At 49.7% G+C, this 27,909-nt stretch overlaps 4 protein-coding genes across 5 annotated transcripts in view; all 4 read left to right on the top strand.

Moving 5' to 3' along the window:
- Positions 1-17: 17 nt before the first annotated feature.
- Positions 18-5,998, top strand: MED22 (mediator complex subunit 22). 2 transcript variants are annotated; one of them, XM_059486208.1, is made up of 4 exons: positions 18-181; positions 642-722; positions 967-1,175; positions 4,561-5,998. In XM_059486208.1, the coding sequence occupies exons 1-4, from the start codon at positions 59-61 to the stop codon at positions 4,751-4,753; spliced, it is 606 nt and encodes a 201-aa protein (XP_059342191.1). In that variant the 5' UTR covers positions 18-58; the 3' UTR covers positions 4,754-5,998. The 2 variants fall into 2 exon arrangements, with proteins under 2 accessions (XP_059342191.1, XP_059342190.1); XM_059486207.1 differs by having other exon boundaries at positions 4,555-5,998.
- A 115-nt stretch (positions 5,999-6,113) lies between these two features.
- Positions 6,114-9,160, top strand: SURF6 (surfeit 6). The gene is made up of 4 exons (XM_059486206.1): positions 6,114-6,628; positions 7,013-7,225; positions 7,800-7,891; positions 8,372-9,160. Exons 1-4 carry the CDS (start codon positions 6,535-6,537, stop codon positions 9,041-9,043), a joined length of 1,071 nt encoding a protein of 356 aa, XP_059342189.1. The 5' UTR covers positions 6,114-6,534; the 3' UTR covers positions 9,044-9,160.
- Positions 9,161-10,737: 1,577 nt separating this feature from the next.
- On the top strand, positions 10,738-19,242 carry GBGT1 (globoside alpha-1,3-N-acetylgalactosaminyltransferase 1 (FORS blood group)). Its single transcript, XM_059486675.1, is given in 11 exon segments — positions 10,738-10,792; positions 12,527-12,545; positions 13,814-13,876; positions 14,952-15,002; positions 15,102-15,137; positions 17,658-17,792; positions 18,391-18,468; positions 18,470-18,582; positions 18,585-18,605; positions 18,608-18,630; positions 19,108-19,242. Coding segments are annotated over 11 exon segments (729 nt in total).
- A 4,590-nt stretch (positions 19,243-23,832) lies between these two features.
- RALGDS (ral guanine nucleotide dissociation stimulator) overlaps positions 23,833-27,909 on the top strand; it is a 55,074-nt gene continuing 50,997 nt past the window's right edge. Inside the window, exon 1 of the mRNA XM_059486213.1 lies at positions 23,833-23,976. Within this exon, the coding sequence (XP_059342196.1) occupies positions 23,959-23,976 (18 nt within the window). The 5' untranslated portion in view covers positions 23,833-23,958. The remainder of the gene's footprint in view (positions 23,977-27,909) is intronic.

Genomic DNA, 27,909 nt, shown 5'->3' with positions numbered 1-27,909 from the left:
CGAGAGCGCGGGAGGGCGGGGCCGGGCCGGGCCGGGGCCGTGAGGGGAGGGCGCGGCCATGGCGCAGCCCCGGGTGCTGCCGCAGAGCAAGGAGACCCTGCTGCAGTCCTACAACAAACGCCTCAAGGACGATGTCAAATCCATCATGGACAACTTCACCGAGATCATCAAGACGGCCAAGGTGGGCCTGAGCACCCCGGGTGCTAAGCGGAGAAGGGCGGGGGTACGCGGGGTAGAAGGGGCTGTGAGGGGAGAACCTTTCGTAGAATCCCCGAATGTTAAAGGCTTTAAAGGGACCTTAAAGATTATCTTGTTCCACTCCCTACAGTGGGCAGAGAAGCCTTCAGGCCTCTCGAAGTTGCTCCAAGCCCTGTTCAACCTGACCTTGAACAGTGTGTGAATTGAATTGTAATTCACATATGGATGTAAATTTCATATACATAATGTGTGATCTCATTTCACATCTATAGGAGATTCTCATGCATTTCCACATCTATAGGAAATTCACACACATATTCACATCTATAGGAAATCCACACACCTATCCACGTATATATTCCCAGACATTGTACCTTATAACATATAATTATCTATTTGAATTTTAAGTATGTAGAGGTAGATTTGTGTACTTTTCTCTTTAGATCGAGGATGAAACTCAAGTGTCTCGAGCAACCCAGGGTGAACAAGATAACTACGAGATGCACGTCAGAGCTGCAAATATCGTGAGTAGCACTGTACTGGTCAGACCTGTGGGCAGCACATCCTGCACGGGCTGTTGGGTTCATTTTTGGGTCTTTATAACACTCCCAAGGACTGCTGCCAGGAGAGTAACTTCAAGCTAGGTCAGAATTCTCATGTTGTGGGAGTTTGGGCTGAAGGAGCAACTTGGGAGATCTCGGAACTGCAGCAAAGTTGTGATGTGTGTTCTGATCTGCTCTGCTGTGTGATTTTTCTCGCTGCTGCAAGGTCCGAGCTGGCGAGTCCCTGATGAAACTCGTGTCTGACCTGAAGCAGTTCCTGATCCTCAACGATTTCCCCTCTGTGAACGAGGCCATCAACCAGCGCAACCAGCAGCTCAGGAGCCTGCAGGAGGAGTGTGACAAGAAGCTGATTGCCCTGAGGGATGAGATCTCCATTGACCTGTACGAGCTAGAAGAAGAATATTACTCTTCCAGGTACAAATAGGGCAGTGGACTCTGCCTTACAACTCCAGGCCTTTTTGGGGTACTTAGTCCAGACCATCAAATAGCCCTGAGAGTATAGGTGTTGAGAATGTTCCCCAAAAATTTTTAGTCCTACTTTTAATTAGGTCAAACTATTTTTCTTCAACTAAAACAGCTGCCTTTTCCTTGTAGATAGCCTCCAGGGTTTAAATATCCTGGTGAAGGAGGTTTGATAGGTAATTTCTTTAGGCTTCTGTTGTAATCATTAGAAAAGAAGATGAATTTCCTTGGGGGAATCCCTCTGAAGGAGCCTCTGGCTCTCTCCCTGCTGAGCTGGGTCCTGATGTCAGCTGGTGTCACCTCACCTTGCTGGTGAGTCCTTTCACAAGTGACCTGGTCACACATTGTGCCTTTTCCTTCCCAGCCCACTGCCCCCAGCTGCCTCCAGTCCTGCTGGGGGCAACATTTGCAAGGAGAAAAAAAGACTTGCTCAGTTTCGTTGAATTATGAAGTATTGTGATAGGATTTTCTAAGGAATGATTTATTACTGGTTTGTTTGTGGGATTTTTAATATTTTTAAAAGCTTCTTATTTAGCAAACAGATTTTAGAGAATTCAGACACTTTATTTTTTTTGTCATGCACTCCAGCACTTCTAGTTAATGATGCAGTAAATGAAAGCAGAAGAAAACAAATGTAAACCTGGTTATTTTGGCTGCACTTTCCAAGCTGAGTGAAGTCAGTGCAATAATTCTAGGAATATTAAACAAACACTTACCTTTAAAAAATCTTACTTAAAATTTTACTAACCAGGTTTTCTATGTTTGCCTTTTCCATTTTTCTAAGAATGCTGAATGCCTATAACCCCAGCAAAGTCAACTAAATTGCTCAATATCTTTGAAAGTAAGGCCATTGTTTATGAGTAATATATGTATTTTAAGAGTAAAAAGATAATAATATTACACAGCTTAGAGGTAAAAACTTAGAATTATTTTTCAAACTGTATTCAGTTTTTTGAGGAGGTTGTGATGATCACAAACCCAAGCACCTGTGTGGGTGCTGATAGGTCCATGACATAGCAATGAGCTTATCCAGAGGGGTGTGGTGTGGGATGAGAGTGCCCCACATGTGCCAGGTGTCCCCAAACTGCCACCACTGTGTGCTGGTCACTCTCACTTTTGCACTGAGGGGTTCTGGCCATGCTGGCGTGGTCTGTTCACCTGCCTGGCCCCAGGTGCTGCATAAACCAACCCTGCAAAACTGACAAATGTTGGTGTGCATCAGATGGATTTGCCTTCCTGCTCTTTCTTATGGGTCATGAGGTGAGGAAACCTGGCAGCTCTGCAGAGCTGTGATCTGACACTTTGTTATCATGTAGCACTTGGTCATTTGCTTCCTCCCTTCCTGTGCTCTTTCCTGTCTTTTTCTGCACCAAAGAAATCATGTCTGTGTAAATACAGAAACAGTGATTTATTCAAAGTCCTTTTGTAATTAGAATACTACAATATTTTTAATGAAATCTTGTCTAATGTGGGGGAAGGGTTTCTGTTATGTCACAGCCATGTTTCAGTGGCTGTCAGCACAACAGCCTGTTTGCCCCCAAGGGGAGTTCCTTGCTGTCCTAGGATGCCTGGTCAGTTGTAGGGTCAGGTGTTTGCCAGGCTTTTTGTGTGCACATGGGCCTTTTGAAACTAGACCCAAGAAGATTGTCCTGAAGGAGTCTTTGTTTTCCTGCCCTGTGATCAAGTTCTGGAGTGTCCCTCTGCCCTCAGACTGGCTGGGAGCCTCATGGTAGTAGTGAAGTCCCTTCCATGCCCTGAGGAGCCCTCCCAGGACAGAGCAGCTGGGCTGTGCAGAGCTGCTCACTGAGCCTGACTTCTGAGCAGTGTTAGCTGAGAGTGGAGCTTGGGCTCTGCACCTGTTCTAACTGGGGCAGCAGGAGAAGCAGTCACACTTCTGACACAGCTGGAACATGGTTAGCAGCTCCCTGCCATGAGGTGTGGGTGCTGTGGTCAGGTTCTCCTGGGAAATCGTGGCCTGAGGTCTGTGACAGAGCAGAAATTGTAGTTCTGGTTCAGTCCTGGAGCCCAGATCCAGTGTTGGGGACTGATCTTCCAAGGGATTTTACAGAAGCCCCAGATATAAAACCTGTACCCACTGCCTTCTCACTCCTGCAAAGCCAGCTGGGTGAGGCTGCCAGGAAAGAGCTCAGCTTGCCCCTGGTGCTCTGTGTGCTTGTGCCCCAAAGTGGTGACTGCAAGTCCAGCTTGCCCTCTCTCATCCTAACCCCCAGAGCTGCATTTGTGTTCCATTGCTCCCTCCTCTGAGACCACAGGAGCTGTCCTCAGTGTGGGGTTAAATCTCACATGTTTCATGTTTGTGCAATATGAACTGTCTCATATTTCTATACTTAAAATATTTCCCTAAGCATCAGTCCATACATGACAAATGTAAATAAAGCTGCAACAACAAAATCACTTGACCCCCTGGGTTTGTTTTTCTCTGAATGCTTTCTGCTCCAGCACTCCCTTTGTCTTGGGTATCTCTTGTGTGTGCAGCTCTTCTCTTTGGGATTTGTGTTGGTTTTGTTCCAGTTCCTTCCATGTTTCTTTTTAGTTTTGGCCCTTCCACATTTTGTTTTCCTCAGAGTATGGGCAAGAATTAACCAGTTGTTTAAAAACCTTATTTTCCCACAGTGCTGGTCCATCCAATGTTGGAGTCCAGCCAGCTGCTTTTAGAAGCACTGTTAGCTCAGGCTCTTTGGGAAAAGGCAGGAGCTCTCAGTATTTTATAATCAAACTGGGAAGCTTCAATGGAAGATCCAAACCTGTGGAGCACTTTCTTGAAAGGGCAGGGGTGCAAATAGGGTTCTTCTTCATTGTGACAGGGACAGGCCCCAAAACAATTGTGGCAGGGTTTTTTTGCTGAAGTAAAATTTAAAGCAGGATTTATATTTTTTCCTCACATAGGTTGCAGTCTAATTCCAAGTAAAATAATTGTGGGTAAGGTCCATGTCTCACTCATCAGTAGCAGAAATTGCACATTTGGGGGTGCCAGGACTTCAGCTCAGATCTTTTCAGAGACTAGGAGTGTCTGAGAATTGAATTAGAATTGAGCCTCTGTTTTATTTTGTAGCCACAGTTCTTCTCTAAAATTGCCCCAATGCTCACCAGGCCCAAAAGATTTTAGGACCACCCCTTAGGGGGGGTGTCTTAGGGAAAGTCAATGTCACACGACTTAGGATGATTTCATGAACACAGACCTTACATCCAGCATTTTTTTGCCATTTTCTTAATGCTTTGCTTCTGTCTTGCTCCCTCCACCCTTTCCATCCTTCCCCTCCTCTATCACCACACCTGCTCTCTCCTCACTGGGGTTGTTTGTTCTGGAAAGCTACAGTCTGTGTGACAGCAATGATCTCCCACTGTGCGAAGCCTACTGGAGACAAGACTTGGCCACGCTGTCCCCCGAGAGCCTCTCGATGCCTCTGGCAGCCGCCACAGCCGAGCAGAGCGTTGTCACCTCGCAGAGTTCCACCCCTTCGCACCCGCACGTCAACGGGCACGGGGCGGGCCCCGCCGAGCATTCCTGAGGAGGATCCGCTGCTGCCGGCCGCGGTTCACCGGGGATGGCCCCGCCGAGCATTCCTGAGGAGGATCCGCTGCTGCCGGCCGCGGTTCACCGGGGATGGCCCCGCCGAGCATTCCCGAACAGGATCCGCGGCTCACCCGGGCATGGCCCCGCGCTGCTGGAAGTCTTCCTCCTGCTGTGCCGTGCTGAGCAAGCCGCTCCTGCTGCCGGGAGGAGGCACTGGAGCTGTGCTGGCGCTCCCTGCATGGCTGCAGTGCTTCCTCCACGCCAGGACCTTGCCAGGAGTGTTGCTGTCCATAAGAGATAGAGTTGTGTAGACACAAAGTGAATCTCATTAGAACAAATTAGAGTCGGGTTTGCTTTAATGTGATAGTTATGTGTAGAGTTCATTAGAAGTCTTAGAAGTTTGTTTCCATGTGAGTGTTGGGAGTTGAATTTCTTTGGGATAAACTTGAGCCAAATGTGGGGGCAGTGAGCGTGTTGGGGTTTTTACTCTGCTTCCCAAGGTTCTGGCTGCTTTAAAGCTCTCTCAGGATAGCATCTGACAACCTCTGGTCTACTGTAAAGAGTCTTATAATATTTTTACACAACAGTCTTCACTGTCAAAATGCTTTACAAACTTGAACTCTTGATTTGGAAGGAAGATCCCAGGAGACCCTTATGGGAGGACAATGTTCCCCTCTAGAAGAAGAAAGCAGGGATCAAACTGAGGGATCAATGACACCACTTGCTCAAAGCCACAAAGAGAAGCAGTGTCATGCTTTAGTCAGTCGATTCCTTCCCCAGTGTTTACACAGAAATTCCTGTTGATATAGTCTGAGCTAACATGGAGCCACTGTTTATGCTGGCTTTTGGTTTTGTCTAATGACAAAATCTTGAGAGCAGTGAGGAATACTCGGTTACTCTCAGTTTCCTTCCAAAGAAACACATTTGGTGCTTGGTCTGCAGCTGTTCAGCAGCTCAGCACATCTCCTGTCCTTTCCTGTGGGGGTGGCCCTGCCTTGGCTCGAGCTGTGCAGCTGAAAGGGAGATGCCACTGACCTGAACAGTGGCACCACAGCTCGGTGTCACGGCACCACAGAGCCACCAGGGCATTCCAACAACTGAGCTGAGCTTCCCCGGCTTTCTGCTGTAACGTCTCATTTCTTAGGATGTGAATTTTTGCTATTATTTTTCGGTTTCTTTTTCTTCCATTCCATTTATTTTTGTAACTAGGTGATTTAATAAAACTGCCTGTTTTGTATAATTTTTAAGGCGTGTGTTTTCAGCCTCGAGGCTTTATGAAAATGTCGCAATATGAGCGTGCACATGCGAGAGGAGGGGACGAGCTCCCTGCAGGGGCTGCAGAAACCATCACGAAACTCGCCCGTGCTTTGGGACCTTACCCCGGTGCAGGGTTTTGTATTCCAATAAAGGGAGGTTTGGCAAAGAAAGGTTTGGGAAGTGCGGAGGAGGCGAACCGGGGCTGCCTGCGGGACTCTGGGGAGGTGTCTGGAAGGCACGGGGGTCGCTGTAAGATCCGTTTTAGTGCAATACAACAGGTGGCAGTCCCTCAGGAGAGCCCGGAGCATCCCTGGTGTGACAGACGGACGCCGTCGGTCCGTGCCGAGCCCCGGCGGGGGCGGCTCCGGCGCGGCCGCTCCGTGCGCCCGGCGCTGCCGTCACTTCCCGGCCGGCGCGCTCGCTCCATCACTTCCTGCCTGCCGGGGCTCCACGAGGAGAGCGCCGTGTCCCCACGCTGTCCCCACGCTGTCCCGGGCAGCTCGGGCACCCGGGGCGGCAATGGCCAGCCTGGCCGCCCAGGACTCCTACCTGCAGGGCTTGGCCAGGAGGGCCGGCGTGCAGCACGCCCCGGAGTCGCGGAAGAGGAAATTTGGTACTGGAACTGCAACGCTTCGGTTCTGTCCTCTCCGGCCGGTTTGTGGGAGGCTGGGCGCGACAGCCGTGACCCCACGGGGGGCTTGGCCCGGGATTGTGCCGGTTTCTAACAAAAAAACCAATCTGCTCAAGCAGGGAACTCCCGAACACGTTGTCCACCGGGAGCCCTGGAAATCAGTGATCTCCATTCACTGCGGTGATGGATGTGGAGAGCTGGGGTTTTACAGGATGTTTGATCTAATTAAATAAATCCTAGAACATAATTCTTGAACATTTAGCTATGCCATTGCAATGCTGGAACATTAATGTTCAGTAATAACTGAATGTTATGAGTGGAAATGTGACATTGTCCTATTTTGTGTAATTTGTTTTTGCGTTCTAGTGTCTAAGCCAGGCCAGCCCGAGGATGGCAGACAGGTGAAAAAACAGAAGAAAAAGAAGCCCAGGAAGCAAACTGAGAAGAAGAATGCTCCTTCAGCCAAACAGGATGTTTCTAACACCAGTAAACCCACTCCAGGACAGAAAGCAGCCCCTCAAGCCAACAAATCATCACCACAAGATGGCACACAGAACAGAAAGGAGAGTTTGGCTACAGGTAAGAATTTCAGCTTTGCCATGGCCTGGGCTGAGCCGGCTGCTTTTCTTCCTTCACACCAGTCTAGTTTGGAAAGCTTAAATTGGGAACATCTTTGCTTATTTCACGTGCCCCAGAAGCTTTTGCCTATGGACAGGAATTTGTGGCATCACCACTGGGTGGCTCTCTGGAAACGGTGTTTAACTGAACTGCAGAGGTTTTGTGCATGTGAGTAACTTTGGGAATTACCCGTGGATGCAGTCCCTGTCCTGCCAGCTCAGCTTTCCTTTATGACAATGAAAAGCCAGATCACAGAGAAAAGATGTCCTGAGCCTCTCTGTTCCACAAGCCTGGTACTTGTCTTTGGCTTGCCAGGCAGCCCCAGGGCATGCCAGGCCACTGCTGGCAGTGTTGAATGATGAAAGGGGAAATTCTAAAGAAACCAATGAAATAGAAACTCTGGGTTTGTTTGGATATTCCGTTCCATTCACAGCATCTAAAGAGTTCCCAGAGTTTTTCCCAAAGCCGGAGAAAGTGCTACTGTTTAGCTGGTGCTGCTTTTTAAGTATTTTTATTTTCTCCCTCTCATTTTCAGGAAGTAAAAGTGAACTGAGTTCCCCTTCTGTTTCTGCACTCAGCCTGTTGCGTCAGAGACTCCATGAGAAGATTAAAAAGGCTTCTGGACAGGTATGGGGACTCAGAATGTGTATCCATGTGTGTGTTTGTGCACCTGAAATCCTCCCCAGCCTCCCAGGACGTGGGACAGGATCTCACTGGGTTTGAGCTGATTCCAGCTCATAAAAAATTGCCTGTAGGGATTGCCAGGTGACCTGTGTGTGTTCTGTGGAAAAACCTGTGAGAAAAGATGGGGTCAGCTTCAAAGAGAACATGCTTTTGGTGATTTTTAGGAAAAAGCAAAGTAGTGAGAGCCTTCAAGGGAACAGCTACAGGCTGTTGAGGGAAAGCTGAGGGATTGAAATGTTGTTACTGTGTTTGGGGTTTGAAATGTTGTTACTGTGTTTAGTGTCTCTAATGGCTGAGTCACTGCTTCACATCACAGGTGGTGCTTCTGAGGAGGAGTTTGAAATCAGGAACTGGGGCACAGCCCAATTTTTCTTCTCCTTTAACCCTTTAGGACTTCTCATTCATGTCCATCCTCCTCCTTAGGATAATGCCAAGGAGTTAACCCCTGCAGTGCTGGAGAAGAGGCAGCGAAGGAAGTATGAGAGAGAGAGAAAGAAACGCCGGCGAAAGGAGTTGAAGATGAAGGCAAAAATGGAGAAGAAAGAGACTGAGGAGGTACCAGCAGAGCCGGAGAGCAAAAAGGAGGAGAGCAAAGCTGACATTGTCTTCAACAGGGTTAAAGTTCATGAAGAGAACGAGTTAAACAAGGTCCAGAAGAAGAAAGAGAAGAGGAAAGCAGTGAAAGGCAATATCACTCCTCTGACAGGCAAGAACTACAAGCAGCTGCTGAGCAGGCTGGAGACCAGGAAGAATAAACTGGAGGAGCTCAAGGAGAAGGATGAGAAGAAAGCTCAGGAGCTGGAGACCAAGATAAAATGGACAAATGCCCTGTATAAGGCAGAAGGGGTGAAGATCCGTGACGATGAGGAGCGTCTGAAGGAGGCCCTGAAGCGCAAGGAGAAGCGGCGAGCGCAGCGCAAGAGGCAGTGGGAGGAACGGACTGTGAGGGTGGTGGAGAAGATGCAGCAGCGGCAAGACAAGCGCAAGAAGAACATCCAGAAGAAGAAGAAGGAGAGGATAGAGAAGAAAAAAGCCAGGGCCCGGAAGAAGGGCCGAGTTCTGCCAGAGGACTTGAAAAAAGCTGGGTTAAACTGAGGGCAAGGCAGCTCTCCTGGCACTGGGGCTCCAGGGTCTGTCACTGTCCCAGGCCACGGTTTCCCAGCCTCATTGTACTAAAAAAACAGTTGTATGTTTGTTAATAAAGTTTTCTATCCTAAAGAAACACCTTCTGGCTGATTTCTAATAGCAATTATTATATTTCTAAAGGGGAAATGTCAGTTGCTGTCACTTCCTCTAAAGGGCAGCACAGTGTCCTTGCATCCCCTGGGAATGGGAAAGAGGAAACAAAAAGGCAAAAAGACCAAACATGGGATTCATCTCAACACAAATAGAGTAAAACCTTTGCTTATATGCAAATACCTTTGAAAAGAAGAGTGTATCTTGGATACATTTATCCTCCCCACCACAAGAAAACTGGAAATAATTTTCAGTTTTAGGCAGTGCTGTTCCTTTATAAGTTATGTTTTATCAGCATTAGGTCAATATAGATATAAACGCACATGTACACGTGCATGGATTTATTATTGTGGAGCTAATGGATTTATTATTGTGTAGCTAATGGATTTATTATTGTGGAGCTAACTGATCTTTTTGGATCATCCACAGGACACACTGACTGATCCTGATGGTAGAAGGATTGGCTCCAAGTCTGTCTTTGGCAATAATAAAAAATTAGGTTAAAAAAAAATTCTGGCAACCACAGGTGCCTGCAAGGGTTTCTTCTCTGTGCAGTTCACCAGTGCAAAATTGTATTTGGTCATTACCAATTTTGTCCTTTATTGTTGTTTATACAGAAATACAAATGTGAACTTGGGCAGCTGCTTGCCCAGCTCAGGAGGGAAGGTACAGCTTGGCTGCTGGCAATTCAGCCTGGGGAAGATTGGTGGGATCAAGCCATCCAGAAAATAAAGCAACTCTGCCCCTGAGATCAGTCAAACCTTGCTGGTGCCCTCCTGATCTTGGTTGGTGTGAACTGATGATTTGTACTGAGCCCAGGGATGTTATTAATTGAGTCCAATTGAATTCTCTCGATCTGGCTCTTTGGAAGAAGCTCTTTTTTACCTCATGACTAAAGCTGATGGACTGCTGTGAGGGAAATGCAGGCTGTGCTGTGCAGTGCTGCCCAGCTGGATCCCTGCCAGAGCCCAGGTAACTCCCTGGTGCAGCTGCAGTCTGAGACTCTGCAGTGGATCTGTGCTGAACTCATGTTCAAGCCTCAGGTGTGACTGAACACATTTGTGTTCCTGCAGCCTGTCCAGCAAGGAAAGCTCTCCCCAGGCACAGATGGAGCTCTCCCCATGGAGATCTTCTCTTTCTTCGCTTTCTGAACAGCCCTGCACTCCCAGTTTGCCACTTCACTTGGAGAAATCTGAAATCCACGTTTGGAAATCTGAAATAGTTGCTCTGCAAAGAATATTTTCCATGGAACGCTCCACAAGTGAGGTATTTATCAGCTGTCCAGAGTGCCTTCCAAGCAGGGCTTGAAGATAAAGTAATGCTTTGTTCTGGGAGGTCAAGCAAGTTCATTTGGGAGTAACAGAGCTACTTTCAGCCATACCCCTTTTAAAAAACTCTCTGAACAAATTCGAGGAACCTGAGTAACTATTAAAAATGCTTTAGCTGTGATTTCTGTTAGGTTGGAGATTCTTTCATCAGCTGCAACCGCATCTATTTAATTTCTGTTTGTATTCATGGTAAACTGTAAATCAGTTGAGGTAAACCTCAGTGAGATGGCTTTAGATGCAAAGGATGTTTCAATCTCAGCTGGCTCTAGTGCTCTGGCAGGTTTGTACCACAGAAACTGAAAATAAGACGGGAATGCATCAGCTGTGCTCCTAATGATGTAATATTTCAAAATATGTGTATTTCTCCTCCTGAGGGATTAGATGTTTACTCTGTAAAAAGACACATGGAAGTGCTCTATGCCCATTACAACAGCTGAAACTAAAATAACCAAACATCCACAGTTTTTAAATTCTGTGTTAATTTTACTGCCCAATTTGAGGACAACTATCAGTCCCCTTTCTTCTCTCCATTCTTGATGTCCTGTCCTTCCCCATCACGCAGATTCTGTATGCCATGGAGATAGAGCATGGGTCAGGTCCAGAAAATGGGAATCCCCAGGAGACTCTGCAAAGGGATTGTTTGTGTATTCCTTTATGCTTTGGGTGGAAATGCTGAGAGGATATTTATGCAATTGCAAAGTGGCATCAAGCTGGGAGGGGCTGCAAACCCCAAGGAAAACAGGATTCACTCAGGGCTTGATGTTTCAGAAAAACAAATAGCCTGGAAATTGAGTTTGTTTCCATGAAGTACAAGGTTTTATGTGCCTCAGACCTGGCTGGGAGAGGTTCCACAGAAAACACATGGATTGCATTTGGGCACATCCTGAATGTCACCCCAGTGCTGAGGTCCTGCAAAGCAGGCAGATGTCCTGTGGGACGTGTGAACTGTGACAGATTCTCAGATTTGGGGGACAATCCAGCTTTACTTCACTGCTGAGGGCTCAGCAGGGGAATTTGGGGTGCTTTGACACCAATTTTGTGAGAATGGGCTGATTAGAGAGAGCCCAGTCAGAACTGACAGAAAGAATCCCAGATCTTCTAGTTAGACAATTACAGAGAAAGATCGAAGGAGGTCACAGGAGAGAAGAGGGAAGGAAACATCAGAGCCCTGAGGAATGGAAAGGGAGATGCCCTGACCTGGACTGCAGCAAGAGAGATCCTGGCTGGAAATTTGGAAGCCTGCTGATGAGGAGGGCTTTCCTGCCTGCTCTGTGTGCAGCCATCTCTCAAAGAATGCCTGAAAAAAAAAACAGTTTGAACCCCTTCTGCACGTTTATCTGCTTTGCATGTGCTGGAAGCATCAAGCACAAGGTAAGAAACGTGGCACTGACAAATCGTGGTGTCAGCACAGCAGCTCTCATGACACAACTAGCACAGGAATGACATAAAGCTGGTCAAAACACAGAACAACTGCCTGAGGGGGAAGGCTGCTTGTACTTCTTTCTGTGTTTGTGGATCTGCAGCATTTTTAGGCAAGAATCCAGAGCTGCTCAGCATGAATCCATGAAGGCTTTAAGTGGTGGAAGGCCTTAAGATATATATTTATATAGATGCACACACATACACACATATATATGTGTATATATATATAGTTAGTCATTATTTTTAAGCTGGATTTTGTGATGCTTCCTGGTGAAAGCAAATTAGATTCTCTCAAAGGAAAGTGAGAGAGAAGCACCAGAGAGGATTTCTGTGTGACACAGTAAAGCAAATGAAAGCACTTTTTGCCACTTGTCCATTTGCAGCCAAAGAAATTAAAGCAGGAACAGGCAGGAGTGATTTTAAGACTGCTGGGCTTGGGAAAGTTGATTTTCAGGGCTGTTGTAGAGGAAATAATTTCCTTGGCTTAACCTTTACCCAAGGGGCATTAGGATTGTGAAATGCTCCTTTGCTGGTCTCACACCTCAGTTTGCCTTTCCTTCAGGCACCTTTGCAGGGTGTGCCCCCTTTGCAGGGTTCCTGGACTGTGAAAGGTGAGTTAATCAGCGCAGTGATAACTGTGTTGGCTCTCTGATAGCACAGGAGGGGGTGGTTTGATCCAATTGCAAAGGGTTCGTGCTTGAGGTGATAAAATGGAATCTACAGAGAGGGGGATGAAATCAGAAAGGTTCCCCATGCACTAGAGCTGGGGTTAAAGCTCCCTGGAATGAAGAACTTGCTCAGATATTTTACAGATGCTGCCTCGGTGCCCTGGCTCTTACAGTCTGATGCCTTCTGTGCTTATCACTTCTGAAAGAGAAGCTACCAAGAAACTTCATCCTCCTCTAAGAAATTATCAATTTCTCTCAGAGTGAGGTACTCACAGTGAGGTTTTCCCTTTATGTTTGCTCTTTGCGGAGTGAAAGCTGCTGGAATTCAGAAGTTGCTCTTCCTCCTCCTCCAGAAATAGTGATTTACAGGAAGGTGTTGCTGGCATCTCTTGTCTGCCTGGTTGCTGTTGCTGCAGCTATCTGGTAAGGATTTGCTGGCCAGCTCGGTCATATCTGAAACATCCTGTGTAGATCCCGTGCTAAAACCCCCAGAACACAAAAATAAAGGCTGTAAAATACAAATGTTATGGGAAGCCTCTCTTTGAGCTGTAAGGAAGAAAAGCAATTTGTGTAATAGGTAAAGAAGCACTGGTAGAGGGAGAAGGCCCTAAAGGAAAGAAGAAAAAAGAGAATTTGGGTGCAAATCAGGCTGCTAACACCGTAGTGACTCACAAACAAATGCTTGACTATAGAATATTCCAGTTACATTTCAGCTCAGGCCTTACAGAGGTGATTCTCTGTCTCTCCACACAGTCCAAACTCACTCCAGTGTCACCAGCTCTGTAACTATCAGACATCACAGCTTTCAAATACAGAATTTGTAACTGAATATCCTGACAGCTGAGTATGGCTTATGGAGCAAACTCAGACATGGAAGGGAATCCGAGACAAGGCATTTCTGTTAAGTATTAAAATATTAATTAGTAAATTATCAGGAATTATCACATTTTTATGATGCTGCAATTTGCTGTACTTTCACCTTGTGGGCAGCTGCATTTTGCCTCAGCAGCAGGACACTGTGTTAAAATGTGAACACAGCAGATCCTACACTAATTAATAAAGCAGATATGGAGTTAGCCAGGGTCACCTCTCAAAATCTTTAGCAGGTCCTTAGGTGATGTTGAAAAATCCTAGGAAGGTTTCCTTCAACATTTCCGATCTTAAAACATTTCTTTGATTTCCTATCCTAAAGCATTTCTTTGCTCTCACAGGGCTCTGGATGGGAGTGGAAAAGTGCATTACCTGCCCTACTACCTTCCCTGCCCTGAAACCTTGTGAGTATTTTGTTCTGTGCCTAATGAGTAACACAGATCATTGTTCCAGCCCTGCTCTTCCCTGACAACACAAACAGTGGTTAACAAGGGGCTTGTTCTTTATTTATGAGCCTGTAATTAGTCACTCTCTCAAAACAAAAAGCTACCCCAAAATGCTGTTGGGGCCTGTTGGGACAGCTCTGGGTCTCTCAGGTGAGGGAGGATTTGTTTGTTGTGGTCCCAGGACTGAAATGTTAATGCAGCTTCTTTATCAAGGTGTAATCCCACACCTGCACATGCACAAATGTGCTCCAAGTGTCCTCTCACCAGACAGAGACACCTGAACCACGGAGGGGAGATGAGCAGGCACAGGAGGAGCTCTGGCACAGGCAGGAATAACCCCCAGTTGTTCTCATCAGGCTCCTGTTCCTCCCTCTGGGATCTGTGCTCTGTCCATGGGTGTGTTTGTGCTGTGGCAGCACCTGGGCAGGTGAAGGGGAGCTGCTGCTGGGAAATGCCCTCTGAGCTGGTACCTGAGCCATCCTGGGTGCCCAGGAGGGAATTTACACAGTGCAGGGGCCATGGCCCCAGTGACCTCCCCACTGCCACATTGTCCCAGAGCTGGGACATGACAAGCTGTGGCTTTTCCCACGACCTGCTGTACTTGTAAAAACAAAACCAAGCCACGCAAATAGAAAAAAAATGATGTTTCATGGAGGTATTTCTGATTATTCCAAACCATTGTGTCTGGGCAGGTGCTTGTTCCTCTGTATGCTGTTGGAAATGTGATTATCTCAGGTAGTTCAGCCCTCCAGGTGAGCAGGAGCAGTTTTGCAGGGCATGGAGCACAAACATGATTATTGCTGACAGTCCCACGGGGATTTTGACCCCTAAACCCCAGCCTGATTTCCTCAGAGACTGGGATTGCTGCCAGCACTCTCTGTCCCTGTTGTGCTGTGTGTTCTATCCCAAAGCTGTCCCTTGGGGAGCCCTGGAGGTGTGTGCAGGTGATGCCTTCAGCAGGTCCTGAAGCAAACTTGGCTGATATTTTAAGCAAAGCATAACAATCCCTTTCACTTCCCACCCCATACTGCAGCTCCACAAAACTCCAATATACAGAAGAGAAGCCAATCCAGCTTTTCCCCCAGTAAGTGCAGGCTTTTTTATCTCCTGACCTTTAAACTGCTGCTCCTCATTCCCAGGCATATTAGTGTATAATTCAATGGATATTTCTCCCTTTTTACAGATTATTTTATCTGCAGCCAAGAGCGCTGGCGCCAAAGTGAGTTTCTTTGTTTGAACTTTGTTTTCTGCTGGGTTTGGTTTGGGCACTTTGCAGCACTCACAGTTCCAGAGTCCTGGGGCACCCTGAGCAGGACCTTGTTCCATGAGAGCCCAACCACAGGGGAGTGTCAGCAGCTGCTCTCAGGCTGGGTTTGGTGACTGTACACTCATTAACACACTTCCTGTTAATTCCCAATTATTACATTAGCACACACACTCTCTGTCGAGGCCAGGAACTCTTTTTGAGGTGGCAGATCTGTAATATCAGTAAGTAAAAAATTACTTCTCTTATCTGTATGTGAGATATTACAGATCTGTAATATCCGTAAGTGGGAAATGCCTTCTGGAGCTGTGCTGAGGCTGGAGCCAGCTGTGGGAGAGCTTTGAACCCATTTCAGGGCAAAATAAAGCAGGTGCTCTGTGTGACCTGCAGCAAACACAGCTAAAGCAGGGAGTTTAAGGGAAGATTTGGGACAGCAGCACTAAGAAATGGCTTGGACAAACTCTGTGTGCAGCTCAGGTTGTTACAGCCTCCTTTGGGCTGACTTTTATCTGGAGCAGTTCACCTTCAACAGCCACATTCCTTTGCAAGCTAATAAACACACCCTGTTGGTACACAGATATATATATATATATATTTTATTTCCCCAACATATTCAGGATGTGCTCAGCCTGAATATTTCTTCCATATTGGAATAAATTCCTGTGCTAAATCAGCTGGTAAATACTGGGTTAAATGAGGGGAGAATCTAAGCTTTTCATGCTCTGTGTCTTCTGGCACTGAGAGGATGACCATGACTCACTGGGAAACCCAGGGCAGCCCTTTAAAATCAAATTTACCAAGCTTAGAGAAGAGAACATGCCCACTTCCTTCCCTCTCCAATAAAGAGGATAATCAACCCAGAAACAGGACAGATCAGTCAGTACATTTCCCCACCCCAAATTCTTCTCCCTGTATAATTTAATCTTTCAATCACAGGCATTGCTGCAGGAAGGAGTGAAGTGTTATTCTTGTATCCTCTCAGACTGCAAGCATTGGATCTGGCTTGGAGGATCTGGCTGGATTTGCTGCTCCCCACAGCTCCCCCCGTTTGCTTCTGGTGCTGTTTTATCCTGGAGCTGTGTCAGGTGGGACCTGGCAGCCCCCAGGTGTGGCCACGTGCTGGATGCTCTCAGGTTTTGGTTGTTAATTCCTGAGATGTGCAGGATGTCTCTGCTTCTGAAGAACGAGTCTGGACTCTTCACTTTTCGGTCTTGAGGTTGTTTATTAATTCTTATCTATAAAATTTTCTTTCTGCTCAGCAGGGCAGCCACAGGCACTCTTTGTGTTTTCCTTTTATACTACAAACTACCTAGAACATATTTACACTTAATTCCCAATACCCATCACCTGTGTTAGACAGTGCACTTCTACTCGAAACCAATCCCAAAGTGCCAACAGCACTGCAGGAAATGGAGAACAAGAAGAAGAAGAAGAAGAAAGGCTGGACACATCCAGATTCTTCTATCTTGTCCCCATAACCCCCACACCAAAAATCCTAAAATCTACATTTTCACCCTGTGATCATTTTGTTATTACACCATTCAAACCTGTGTGACTTTCATGTCCTCATACAGAGCTGGTAACTTGCCCCAAGGGTCAAAATCAAATCCCCAGGTGCTCTGGGCAGCATCCCAAGGTCTCTGAGCCCCTGGTGGGATCCTCAGCAACTCTGGACACCCTGAGAGATGCACTGAGTTCTGACAGGTGCAACAAATTTCATTAGCAGAGGGCTCCAGCTCCTGGTCTGGAGGCAATGTGAGCAGGCTGGGGTGAATTCCACCATAAATGACATCTCCTTTTAGAATCAAAAAGCTGTAATGAAACACTGAAAACAAAGCAGCAAATTGAAACAGCATTGCAGAGCTGTAATAGGGGCAGAATCAGACTCTGCTGCATTTATATTCAGTATTTCCACTTCCCTCACAGGAGATTAAGGATTTTTTTTCTAACTTTGTTACACATTTGAATGCTGGCTCACATACAGCATTTTAAATTATATCTGAATGTGTTGGAGCTATATATAAATGCTGGAAAAATAAGCTGTCATGCTGCAAGCTGTGTTTTAATAACAGAGCAATGGGCTATATTTTATAGTAATTTTCATATTATTATTACTTGTGTTTTAATCTGCATCAGGCTGATAGCAAATAGGCACAGCTTCCCATTCTGAGAGTTCAGTGGTCATTAAACTCTCCTCAGCAGAAAAGTCCTTAAATGAGATTTTAGCAGATCCTCAGGTTTTTGCTGATGTGTTAAGTGCTTAATTTCAGCCCAGGAATTGAAATGTCCATGCTCTGTAACCTCAAATAAGAGTGCAGGGAGAAAATATCTGAGGCTAACACCCTCCATGGCGAGTTAATGCTGATTCACACACTGCTCCAGCTGCCTTTTTTGTGCTTCTTTCCCATTTACTGGCCTCAAACTCAACAGGGACAATCACATTTCATGAACATTTCTGTTTTTTTCTCTCTCCAGGCGCCAGGATGTGCTGACAGTCACACCATGGCTGGTCCCCATCATCTGGGAAGGGACCTTTGATGCTGAGATCCTGGACAGTGCCTGCAGACCCCTGAACCTCACCATGGGGGTGGCAGCCTTTGCTGTGGGAAAGTAGGGGCAGCACCCAGTGGGCACTCAGTCCTTGGGGCGATGCCCTTCCTCTGTGGGAAGATGATTGTCCAAAAATGGACAGCCAGTCATGGGGTCTCTCACTTTGATCAGTTCTGCTCCATTTGCATATTGGAGTTCATTGTCCAATTCCAGCTTTAGCTTATGAAGTCCCATCCTCCTTGTTTTTCTCTCTTCAGCCCACGTTGTTTGTGCTCTTGGGGCCTGAGGTTTGGATCATTTGTCCTTGGTCCCCTAGACCAAGCTAGGGCAGCTCGACCAGCTAGAGAATTGAATAGAATTCAATTTTTTTGAATTGAATAGAAATCCATTTTTTAAATTGAATAGAATTCAAATTTTTTTTAATTGTTGTTTTTCCTGAAAGAACAGAATTCCTTGTTTTGTCTCCCTGCTCTGTGCACAGAGCTCACCATCCCCTCATATATAGCGCAGACCCTAACACTAAAGCAGCACAGAACCTGAAAAATCTAAAACCCAAACCTGAGGCATCACCCCTTTTCTCTATCACCCCTGCCCTCGCAGAAGGCCACAGCAAGGCCCTCCCTGTCCCTGCTGTGCCCCACGGGCTGTGTGAGCTCAGGTATTTTTGCTACGGAGCGGCCGTGTTTGGAGGCTCGGTGGAGAAAGTCTGTGAGTTCACCAAGATGTGCCACAATGCCCGTCCTGGCAGGCTGGCAGGAGGAGAGTCACCTCAACAGGCACTTTGTGTCCCACAAACCCTCCAAGCTGCTTTCTCCAGAGTAAATACGGGGTGACAGGAAGCCAAAGCCCCCCAAATCCATCTCGTATGTTTTTCCATGTGAATAAGAACTACAGAGAGGTCAGAAGCTGATCATGCCTGCAGAGGGATCCTCCACGCAGCCAAACCCACCAAAATTACTTCTTCCAGAATGTGCCCAACCTTGGACTTTTGTTCCAGGAAGGAGCAAACTGGGAAGGGAATGTGTGGATAGTTCCTCTGGAGAGCAGGGTCTAAATGCATTTCAGAAGCAGCAGCAAAGTGCAGGTGAGACTGAAAAGGTTTGTGGACTCCCACTCTTTATGAATTGATCCTGCTTGAGGCTGTAGCACACAAAAAAGCATCCACAAGAACAGTTATCCAATGCATGGCTGCAGTTGCCTTTTGTGAGTGTTTTCCTGAGGCCTGATGGAAATTTAACAAAACCAAAATGGTGTTTGATGTTCCTGTGGAGGAGAAGACTTTGGGTTTTGGTAAAGACCTTTTCACTTTGAAAAAAGAACGTTGCGGGGTTAGAAATTTTCCTGAATTGTGATTTAAACCAATGCCTTTTGTCAGAATCAGGAGGAAACCTGCACTCAGAGCTCTCTGTCCCTGACTGGTGTGCAGCAGGATTTCTTGGACCTTCTCAGCAGAGAGCTGGTGCCAGGCATCGCCAGTAAGAGCCCCGGTCTGACAGGACAAACAGCATGAACTCATCCAGCAGTTATCTCCCAAATTCCAGCCTGTGCTTTGGAGACCCAAGTTTAGCCAGAACTGGCTCAACTCAGAGCAGACTGAACTTCTCCAGGTTTATTTCAATCACAGATGTGCTCTGAACCTTCTCCCTGGGTCACATGTCTCTGTGGATCATGCAATCTTTTCCAACACAGAAAATCTGCTTTTGAGATGTTCGTGTCCCTCTCCATTGCTTCAGCCCTTTCCAATTTCTCCCGAGCTCTGTGAAATAAATTGGCGAGGAGCTGCTGGAGCTGACAGCACGAGCTGATGCCTTTCCAGCAAGCAGGATGATTTCATTGCACACTGAAACGCTCCGGAGGGGCTGGGAGCTCAGCCTGGGGCTGGGGTTAACATTTCCTCTCCCTGGATGTGCTGGGGAGCTGAAGGAGGCGTTCAGAGGGGTGAGCATGGCACGGCTGGCAGCTGAGGTCACAGCACAGGGGTGCCCGTGCCACCTCCCTTGTCACAGCAGGGCTGCCACCAACACCATCTCCCTGTGCTGCAGCAGGGCTGGGCACCTCAGTCCCTGTTTTCTGTGAGGGAGCAGCAGAGAGGCCGCGGGCAGAGGAGGAGCAGGGTGAAAGGCTGAGCTGGCTGTTTCTAAGGGAACAGTTTGGGGGGGAAAAAAGGAAAAAAAAAAGAGGAAAAATATGAAAAGCTAATTTGGCAGAGAGAGGGAAAATAGGGAAGAGGTGCCTGACTGTTCCTGCTTCTCCTCACATGAGAAAATTGCTGTATGGCAGGGAATCAAGTATGCAAAGCTTTAGGGCCCCACCACTGATTGCAGATGACTTAATGAGCCATTTCAGCCCTGTGAGCAGGCTGGAAATGGCGCTTGCCACTGTCATTGCAGGCATTTCATCTTCCAGAAGACTAATTAGAAAAGCTTTCACGGACCCATAATATAGATAAGGTACCTGAAATACCTCCTGCCCCAAAGCCCCAGCGGCAGCTGGGTTGGCTGATTTGTGCTTAATCCAGCACAGGGTCTTTGTTATATTTTCTCCAGACTGTTCTTAGCGATGTGGTGCAGGAGGAAGTTGCTCCTTTACATAACTAAAACAGAATTTAAACCCCTGCCATGTATGTACCAGGCACCTCACCTAAGCCAAAATGGTGAGGAAAAACACTTATCCAAATATTTCCAGAAAGATACATTTCCAACCAGCCCAGGATTAATACTGTCTGTTTCTTACTTGTTCAATGAGTTAGTGCCTCAAGGCCACGCTGAAACTGGGTTCTCATTATGCTAATTATACATACGTGCGTATGGATTCTTTACCAGCCAGAAGGAACTGTCCAGTCAAGGCAGATAATTTTATCTCCTGGTGTCAGTATGTGGCTGGGCTGGGCTAGACCTCGTAGAAATGTACTCAGATTCCAAGAAAAACATGAAGTTCCATAGCAGCCACACAAAAAAAAAAAAAAAAAAAATCAATAGATCAGCTGTGGCAATGGCCAGTTCCCCTCATGGTTAATTCTGCTGGAAATTGCTCTGAGTTTGCAGCCATTCTGCCACATTAATTACTGGATTCCTGCGCAGATACTCACAAACCCTCTGTGAGAGGAATTTCTGCAGCACAGATGATGGGTGGTAGAGGGTGGTCTGTGTTTCTGGGGTACCTGTTTTGAACAAACTGTGAAGGGCTTGGTCTGAGCTCTGCATCTGAGCTGCTTTTTGGCTGCATCCTCAGCCCTCTGATTGACACCATAACGGCCTGGTTTGTACTGTGCCAAACGTGTTTATTTTCCTGGCAGGCCTGCAGCTCCTCCCCGGGGGAATGGCTCGTGTTGTGTGACACAGTTCTGCTCCACGGCGCTGTGGTTGGAAGCAGCACCTACAAACTCTCCTGGTGCCTCCAGAGAGAGGAGAAAATGTCTGCAGAATAAAACAACCCCCACAGCGCCGTGTGGGAGCTGCTCCCTGAATCAGCTCGTGCCCTCCTGTAATTAATGAAAGGCTGGACTTCTGCTGTCATCTCCTGCTGATTAATCCCCTTCCCCCAGCAGCAGCAGCAGCAGCAGCCAGCTTTCCTTCTCCCGGTTTGGATTGTGCAGCCTGAGGCTCGTGTGTGCGCTGTGGGAGCTTCACCAGGACCTGCATTCCCCACCCACACCCAGTGCACAGCGGGGAAACTGAGGCACATGGCAGGGAGGCAGCACAGTGCCACTCGCCACGGAGGACAATCTTGTTTTATGTGTTCTTGTGCCAAAGGAATTGGGACTTAGAAACGCAGGGAGCTGCATGAAAACTCAATCACCACGCGTGAATAAACCCCACTCCTGGGGATGTGGTTGTGCTCTCAAGGTATTTCCCACTCAAGCCCTCGGCCCAGCCTCAGAGCAGCAGCTTGTTGCCTTCCCAAGGGCCCCTTTTCCCTTCCATCCCTCTCTGCTCAGCTGGAACAGACTCATCATTCATAGTCCCTCTAATTTAAGCACCCATCTGACAGGCTGCTTCTTTTCTTCTCCCTGCTGCTGCCTTGCCCAGTGCATCCACCCCCAAAGGGCAAATTGCTCTGTGTGATGTGAAACAGAAACTTCCAGCGCTGAATATGATTTGAGGTGGGGCCAGACTCTGATCCTCTCCTTCTCCCCACTGATAGAACAAGAATCATTTCCACTTAAGCCAGATTATTTTCCTCTCTGGTTTGGATTTCCCATAACCCTCCCACAGGTGATGTTCCCTGTCAGTTTTAACCAGAAATGTCATTTTGTGCCACACACAGAGCCAGTTATGAAAGGGCTGGCTTAGTCAAACCCTCTGTGGGTGAGATCTGTGCCTGTGGGGCATGGAAATGAGATGATCTTTGAGCAGGGCGGGGTAAGAACATCAGTCACACATTCCCTGCACAAAACCAGCTTGTGCACAAGCCACGGGCATCCACGGGTGGAGAGGAGCTGGAAGGATGGGAGCTGGGTTCACTCTCCTGCCCTTTGTCTCACCTGTTCAGCTTTTTGAGGGAGAGACTGTCTCTGTCTGTTGTTCTGTTTGCACTCAGGGGGGATTTGCTCCAACCCCAAAGGGCAGCTCTTAGCATCAAGGTGGTGGTTATTATTATTATAATTGCTATTGTTGTTGTTATTATTATTATTTTCTCACTTGAATCCCACCTGCTCTGCTTCACCTCCTGCCCCAGCAAGTCCCCGTGGGACCCCAGGGTGACACACACAGAGCAACAGCTGCTCTCCAGTGACAGTGACAGTGTGACAGTGACAGTGTGACAGTGACAGTGCCAGGCTGTTCTGGGGACAGCAGGAACCGGAGCAGGAGTTACAGGAGTGGGTTGGGCTCTACTTTGCTCACGGTAAATCCCCAACCCTGGAGTTCTGCTCCACACAATCAAATGATTTAGGGAAGCATCACTAGAAAAACCCATCTGAAATGTGACATTTGAATGTCTGCCTGCCCACCAGACTCCCTCCTTTCCCCACGAGTGTTGCTGTACTGACGTGACTTCTCCTGTGCTATATTTAGCTTGAACACAGATCCACCAAATGTCGCTGTTTTGTGTAAAACTAGTGTAAAGCCTTGGGAGTAAAAAGGCAGTTTTAACCACAAATCTCCACTGCTTGTATGCCCACATCATCCCCCTGAACCTCCAGCCAATTTAAAGCGAGCCAGATGAGTACAAATTACATTTTAAAAGTGCTTCATTCCGGTGTGGCTCTTAGTGAGTTTTGCCAGCAGCAAATCACACGGCTCTCGACCTTTTGACGTGCGTGTTTTTCTCACTGTGCTTCTCACCGACACCGTTGCTATAATTAGAATTATGCTGCTCTGGAGCAGCATCTAGTGCCAGCGGCAGAGCCCTGGCAGCCCCTTCTCCTTTCCTGGCTGCTCTCCCCGGCCGGAGCTGCTGCTTCAGCTGGCCCGGAGCCGCGGGGGAGCGGCACGGGCAGGTGCGCTGGGCTGTCCCTGTCGCTCGCTGTGACCCTGCAGAGAGCGGGGTTGGTGTAGGGGGGTTGGCGGCCGGGACCAGCCCTGCAGCGCCTGGAGCGCTCAGCCATGGACTGGCGCAGCCTTCTCGCTGCTCCTTCTCCTCCTGCCATCGCTGTCTCGGCTCGTGTCATCGCTCCCATCATGACAAACCACGGGCACCGGAGCTGTTTCCAGGGCAACTCCGCTGGCTCCCGCAGCTCCCGCACACGCCGAGCTCCGGCAGCGCTGCCCCCCGTGCCCCGTTTCAGCGCGGATGAGCAGCCGGAGCTCCCTGGCTCAATGTTTGTCCTCTCCTCCTGAGCGGGACAGCCCGGAGGGGTCTGTCCCGAGCTCTTCTCCCGTTTGTACCGCACGCAGCGGGGTCTGCACGGTTCCTTCCCATTGCTCCCGGGGGAGAACACCCCCAAACCCCCAAGGGGTGGCACCGGAGAGGTGCCCACGGCTGTCCCCGCTGCAGACTCGCCCCCCTCCCGGTACCGGGGCCGGGAGCCGCCCCCTCGCTGCCGGCGGCGGAGCCGATCCCGCCCCGCTCCGCTGCCGTTCCCGCCCCGTTCCCGCCCCCGCCCCAGCTCGGCTCTCCCGGCCGCGCTCGGCGCTCGGCGCTGGCGGCTCGGCGGGGCCGGCGGGGCCCCATGGCCGGCTCGGAGCATCGGGCCCGGCCGCCGGGCAGCGCGGCGGGGCGCTGAGCGCGGCCCCGCACCGGCGGCAGCGCAGCCCCGCGGCGCTGGGGCTATGAGCGGGGCACGATGATGATCGACAGCCAGGTGAGTGAGTGAGTGAGTGAGTGAGTGAGCGAGCGCCCGGGGCACCGCTGCCCGCATTGCCCGGCTCGGTGCGGCGCTGCCCGGCTCGGTTCCCTGCGGAGCCCTCGGGGCTGCCCACGCGTGGCCGTGACCGTGACCGATGGGGGCGCGGGGCCGGGGGGCTCTGCCGGGGCTCGGTAGCTGCAGGTGTCCGTCCCTTGCTGCCTCTTGGGGCCGGGGTCACTGTCCGTGCCAGCAGCCCCGGCCCCGGTCACTGTCCGTGCCAGCAGCGGCGCTTTGGCGGAGGAGACGCAGCCGCTTTGCCCAGGGAGCGGGGGAAGTGTGTTTGTCAATGTTTTTCTCTCGATTTTTTCGCTTTCTGTTTGTGCGATGGTTAATGCGGCTGGGAGAAGAGGAGCTGAAGGATGGGGAAGGCGAGGGACGCGGTTTGGGACAGGCTCTGAGGGCGCTGCGATGCTGCAGCAGCCGCCGCGCTGTGATGCTGCTGCCGCTGCTGTGCCCAGCCAGGGCCGGCTCCCCTGGCACCCCCCGGGCCGGGGAGCATCCGCAGCTCCCTTGTCTCTGCCTGGTGTGTTTATAAAGCCAAAAAAGCTAAGGTGGGCTGCAGCTTTGCAATCGAGCCGAGGTGGGCTAAAGCTCTGCGCTCCCAAACCCCCTGGTGTTTTTGGGGTACAGAGGATGAAGCATAGGGATGAAATTTGGGGGTGGCACCAGAGCGTGACTCTGCGTTGGGTCCTGATGCTCCTCTGACTTTTTACTTTCTCTTCTTGTGATGTTTGGCCCCATCCCTGGGCAGGGGGGGCTGTGCTGGGAATGCAAGTGGGCAGCAATGGCTCCTTGGAGACCAGGGATGAATAGAGGGAAGGGCTGATGCTGTGCTGGAGGAGTGGGCTGGGATCCATTTTTGGACTGGAAAATGTGCGTTCCAGAGCTGCCTCCTGCACCCTGTGGGTCCCTTTGGTCTGGGCCTCACTCACCTTGGTCCAGCCCAAAAAACAAAAGCTGAATGAGCTTCATTGGGGGCACACATGTGAGGCAGGCCCTGGTGCCACACCAATGTGTGCTGGATGGTGGAATGTCCCTTTGGAAAAGGGGATTGGCAGCCAAAATACTGGAGTTTGGGTCCTGACCCTGCCTAGGGTCATGAATGTGAATTTTCTGTCATTATGGAGTGGGAAGATTGATCTTACTGGGAGATGCAGAAAATTAAAGGTGTAAGGTTGTCTGGAAAAAGATGTCCAGAGCCTCCCAGGCTGGGGAATGCATGTGGCATCCTGCAGAATGGTTTGCATTAAGCTCTCAGCTTTAGTCTTCCTGTCACGTTTTTATGCTCACCCCATTTTATTTATTTATTTATTGGTATATTTTATATATTTATTTATAGGTGTATATTTTATATGCGTAAACTGAGGCATGTAGAGATATTTGTCCCAAGCCCGGGATCCTGTGTGGGTGGGGAGCACAGGTTTAAAGTCCTGGCTCCTCCTGCTGAAGGGGATGAGCCACTCTGCCTTTTAAGGGGTGCAATTCATTGAGGTCCCGTTGTTTGTGGCTACCAGTTGAGAGGAATTTCCAGCTGCAGCCGCGCCCTGTCGGTTCTGAGGGCTGCACAGCCACATTTTTCATGCCTTGTAAATGTTCCTCTCCCTGGTTGCTAAGGGAAAGACCCACACAAACAACTGCTAAAACTGAGTGTTGCAAAGTAAATAAGCTGAGCAAACACAGGGAGGGTTTTTTTTTCACCTCTGAGTGCTGCAGGTGTGTTGTTCCAGGTGTCCCGACATGTGAAAGGCAAGGCTGAATTTCAGCCTTTAAAACAGAAACCTGCTCTTGAGCCGGGTCAGGAGGTGGCTTCCATCCTGGATCAGGCTCCCAGGGCTGCAGGCTCATCCCCTCTGTCCCTCTGTGGCCGTTTGGGCAGGAGAAGGGAGCAGATGGTGGATGGGCAGCCTTGGGCTGGCTGGGGGCAGGAGGGAGCTCAGCTCGGCTCGGCGGGAGCTGCATTGCTGCCTGACTCTTCCCTTTCATCCCTGACTCTTCCCTTTCATCTGCCCCCAGCTCTGAAGTGGCTCCAGCGCTCGGGGTTAACCCTTTCTGCTGCTCTGCAGGGGCAGGGGGAGAGCTGGCAACAAGTGACAGCGAGGGAGGAGCAGGTGGAGGATGCTGAGCCCTCCTCGGCACGGCTCAGCCGCTCCATCTGGAGCTCCCACTCACACAGCCCCAGCCTGCGTGCCTGGGCTGATCAGACACGAGCAGAGGATGCAGCAACTGCTGCAGGCTCCAGAATGAATCTCTGGGATGTTGTAATGATGGATCTGACATCCCCTGGCTCGGTGCTGTGGGTTATCTGTGAGCCAGTTTGCTCAGTGGAGGAATGAGGGGCTTTTCAGGACTTTGGGGTTGGGTTTTTCATCTCCTCGTGGTGTTGTCACTCTGTCATTCCCTAAATGGGGCCTGACTGCTGGACCTGACCGGGGCAATCAGGGCTTCTGATCTCAGGTGGTCATCTCCAGAGCAATCTGCACTATCCATCAAGATGGATTTTGCTTCTGATACCTTTCCCATTGCTATAGCAACCCCTCTGACGGGGATGCCAGCACGCTCTCCAGGCAGTGTGTGCAGGGAAACTGCTTCACCTGCCACCAAGCTGCCACTGCTCATGGGGCAGGGCTGGAAACTGCACTTAGCTGGAAACTGCAGCCTGGAGAGGCAGAGGAGCTGCTGCCAGCTCCCTCAGGCTGACTCTGAGGTGTCCCCATCACCTGGAGTTTCCCTGGGATGTGGGGTGATACAGCACAGCTGGGGGAGTGCACAGTGCCAGGATTTGGGTTTTCTCTCCAAAGGAGATGCTCAGGATGGTGAGAAGCAGCTCACCGAGTCTTGGTGAGTGTTAGGAGCTGCTTCCCCCTCCCCTTGCCTGTGGAGAGGATGGAAGATGGGTCTCAGCTCCAGGGGCTGATAGAGAAGGAAGGGTTCTGCCTGCTTTTGCTGAGTCTATTCCCTCCTCCATGTCCTTCACACTCTGCAGTCACTAGATGGGCTCCAGCACGTTCTGCTCTGCCTCTCATCCTGCTGTCCTGTGCTGTCTGTGCACACCAGGGGCCATCCAGCTGTGGCATCGGCCTGGACAGCTGTGGGGCCGCCAGGACAGCTGTGGGGCCGCCTTCCCTCTGATGATGCAGTCTCGGTGGCACTGCCGGGCTCTGTGACCCTGCGTGGGCCGGCCAGGGCTGCCCGGAGCCCGGCGGGGCGTGCAGCAGATGGCACTGTTGTTTTCCCGATGAGTTATTGCCGTGGGTTCCCTTCCCCAGCGCCGGGAAGGGCCAGCGGTGATGGCAGCGGGGGCAGAGCCAGAGCCCGGCTCCCTGGAAAGGCCCAGCTCGCCAAACTGGGCTGGGCTGGGACGGCAGAGCTCGGTGTGCGGGCACTGCTCAGCCTGGAGGGGCCGTGTGTGTGATGAGTGACACAGATCTCAGCTCCATCCTGGCAGATCTCAGCTCCATCCTCAGGGATCTCAGCTCCATCCTGGCAGATCTTGGCTCCATTCTCGGAGATCTCAGCTCCATTCTCGCAGATCTCAGCTCCATCCTGGGGGATCTCAGCTCCATCCTGGGGGGATCTCAGCTCCATCCTGGGGAGATCTCTGCTCCCTTCTCAGAGATTTCAGCTCCATTCTCGCAGATCTCAGGTCCAGCCCCGCAGCCTCCGTGAGACCCCAGCAAGGCCGCGTCAATCACCGTGTCCTTCCTGTTAAAAGCAATCCCTGATCCCGCGTTCCCTTTGGTGCCCGTGGCCGCTGTCACCAGCCCAGCCTGTGCCAGCTGTCCCCAGCAGTCTGTGACCAGCAGGGAAGCGGCCGTGACCTTTCCTGGGGCCGCCTGGCAGAGCCGCCAGTGCTGCTGTCACATCCGCGCCGCCGGTGTCACTCCAGGA

Source organism: Ammospiza nelsoni, chromosome 20 (genome assembly GCF_027579445.1).
Source record: "Ammospiza nelsoni isolate bAmmNel1 chromosome 20, bAmmNel1.pri, whole genome shotgun sequence".
Taxonomy (NCBI): domain Eukaryota; kingdom Metazoa; phylum Chordata; class Aves; order Passeriformes; family Passerellidae; genus Ammospiza; species Ammospiza nelsoni.
Note: the sequence above shows the minus strand (reverse complement) of the source record. Positions and strands in the feature narration are given on the sequence as shown.

Coding starts and splice junctions, on each gene's coding strand:
- MED22 (XM_059486207.1), top strand. CDS start 59: ATGGCGCAGCCCCGGGTGCTGCCGCAGAGCAAGGAGACCCTGCTGCAG. Junction 182..641: donor AGATCATCAAGACGGCCAAG/GTGGGCCTGAGC, acceptor TTTTCTCTTTAG/ATCGAGGATGAAACTCAAGT. Junction 1,176..4,554: donor GAAGAATATTACTCTTCCAG/GTACAAATAGGG, acceptor TGTTCTGGAAAG/CTACAGTCTGTGTGACAGCA.
- SURF6 (XM_059486206.1), top strand. CDS start 6,535: ATGGCCAGCCTGGCCGCCCAGGACTCCTACCTGCAGGGCTTGGCCAGG. Junction 6,629..7,012: donor GTCGCGGAAGAGGAAATTTG/GTACTGGAACTG, acceptor TTTGCGTTCTAG/TGTCTAAGCCAGGCCAGCCC. Junction 7,892..8,371: donor TTAAAAAGGCTTCTGGACAG/GTATGGGGACTC, acceptor CCTCCTCCTTAG/GATAATGCCAAGGAGTTAAC.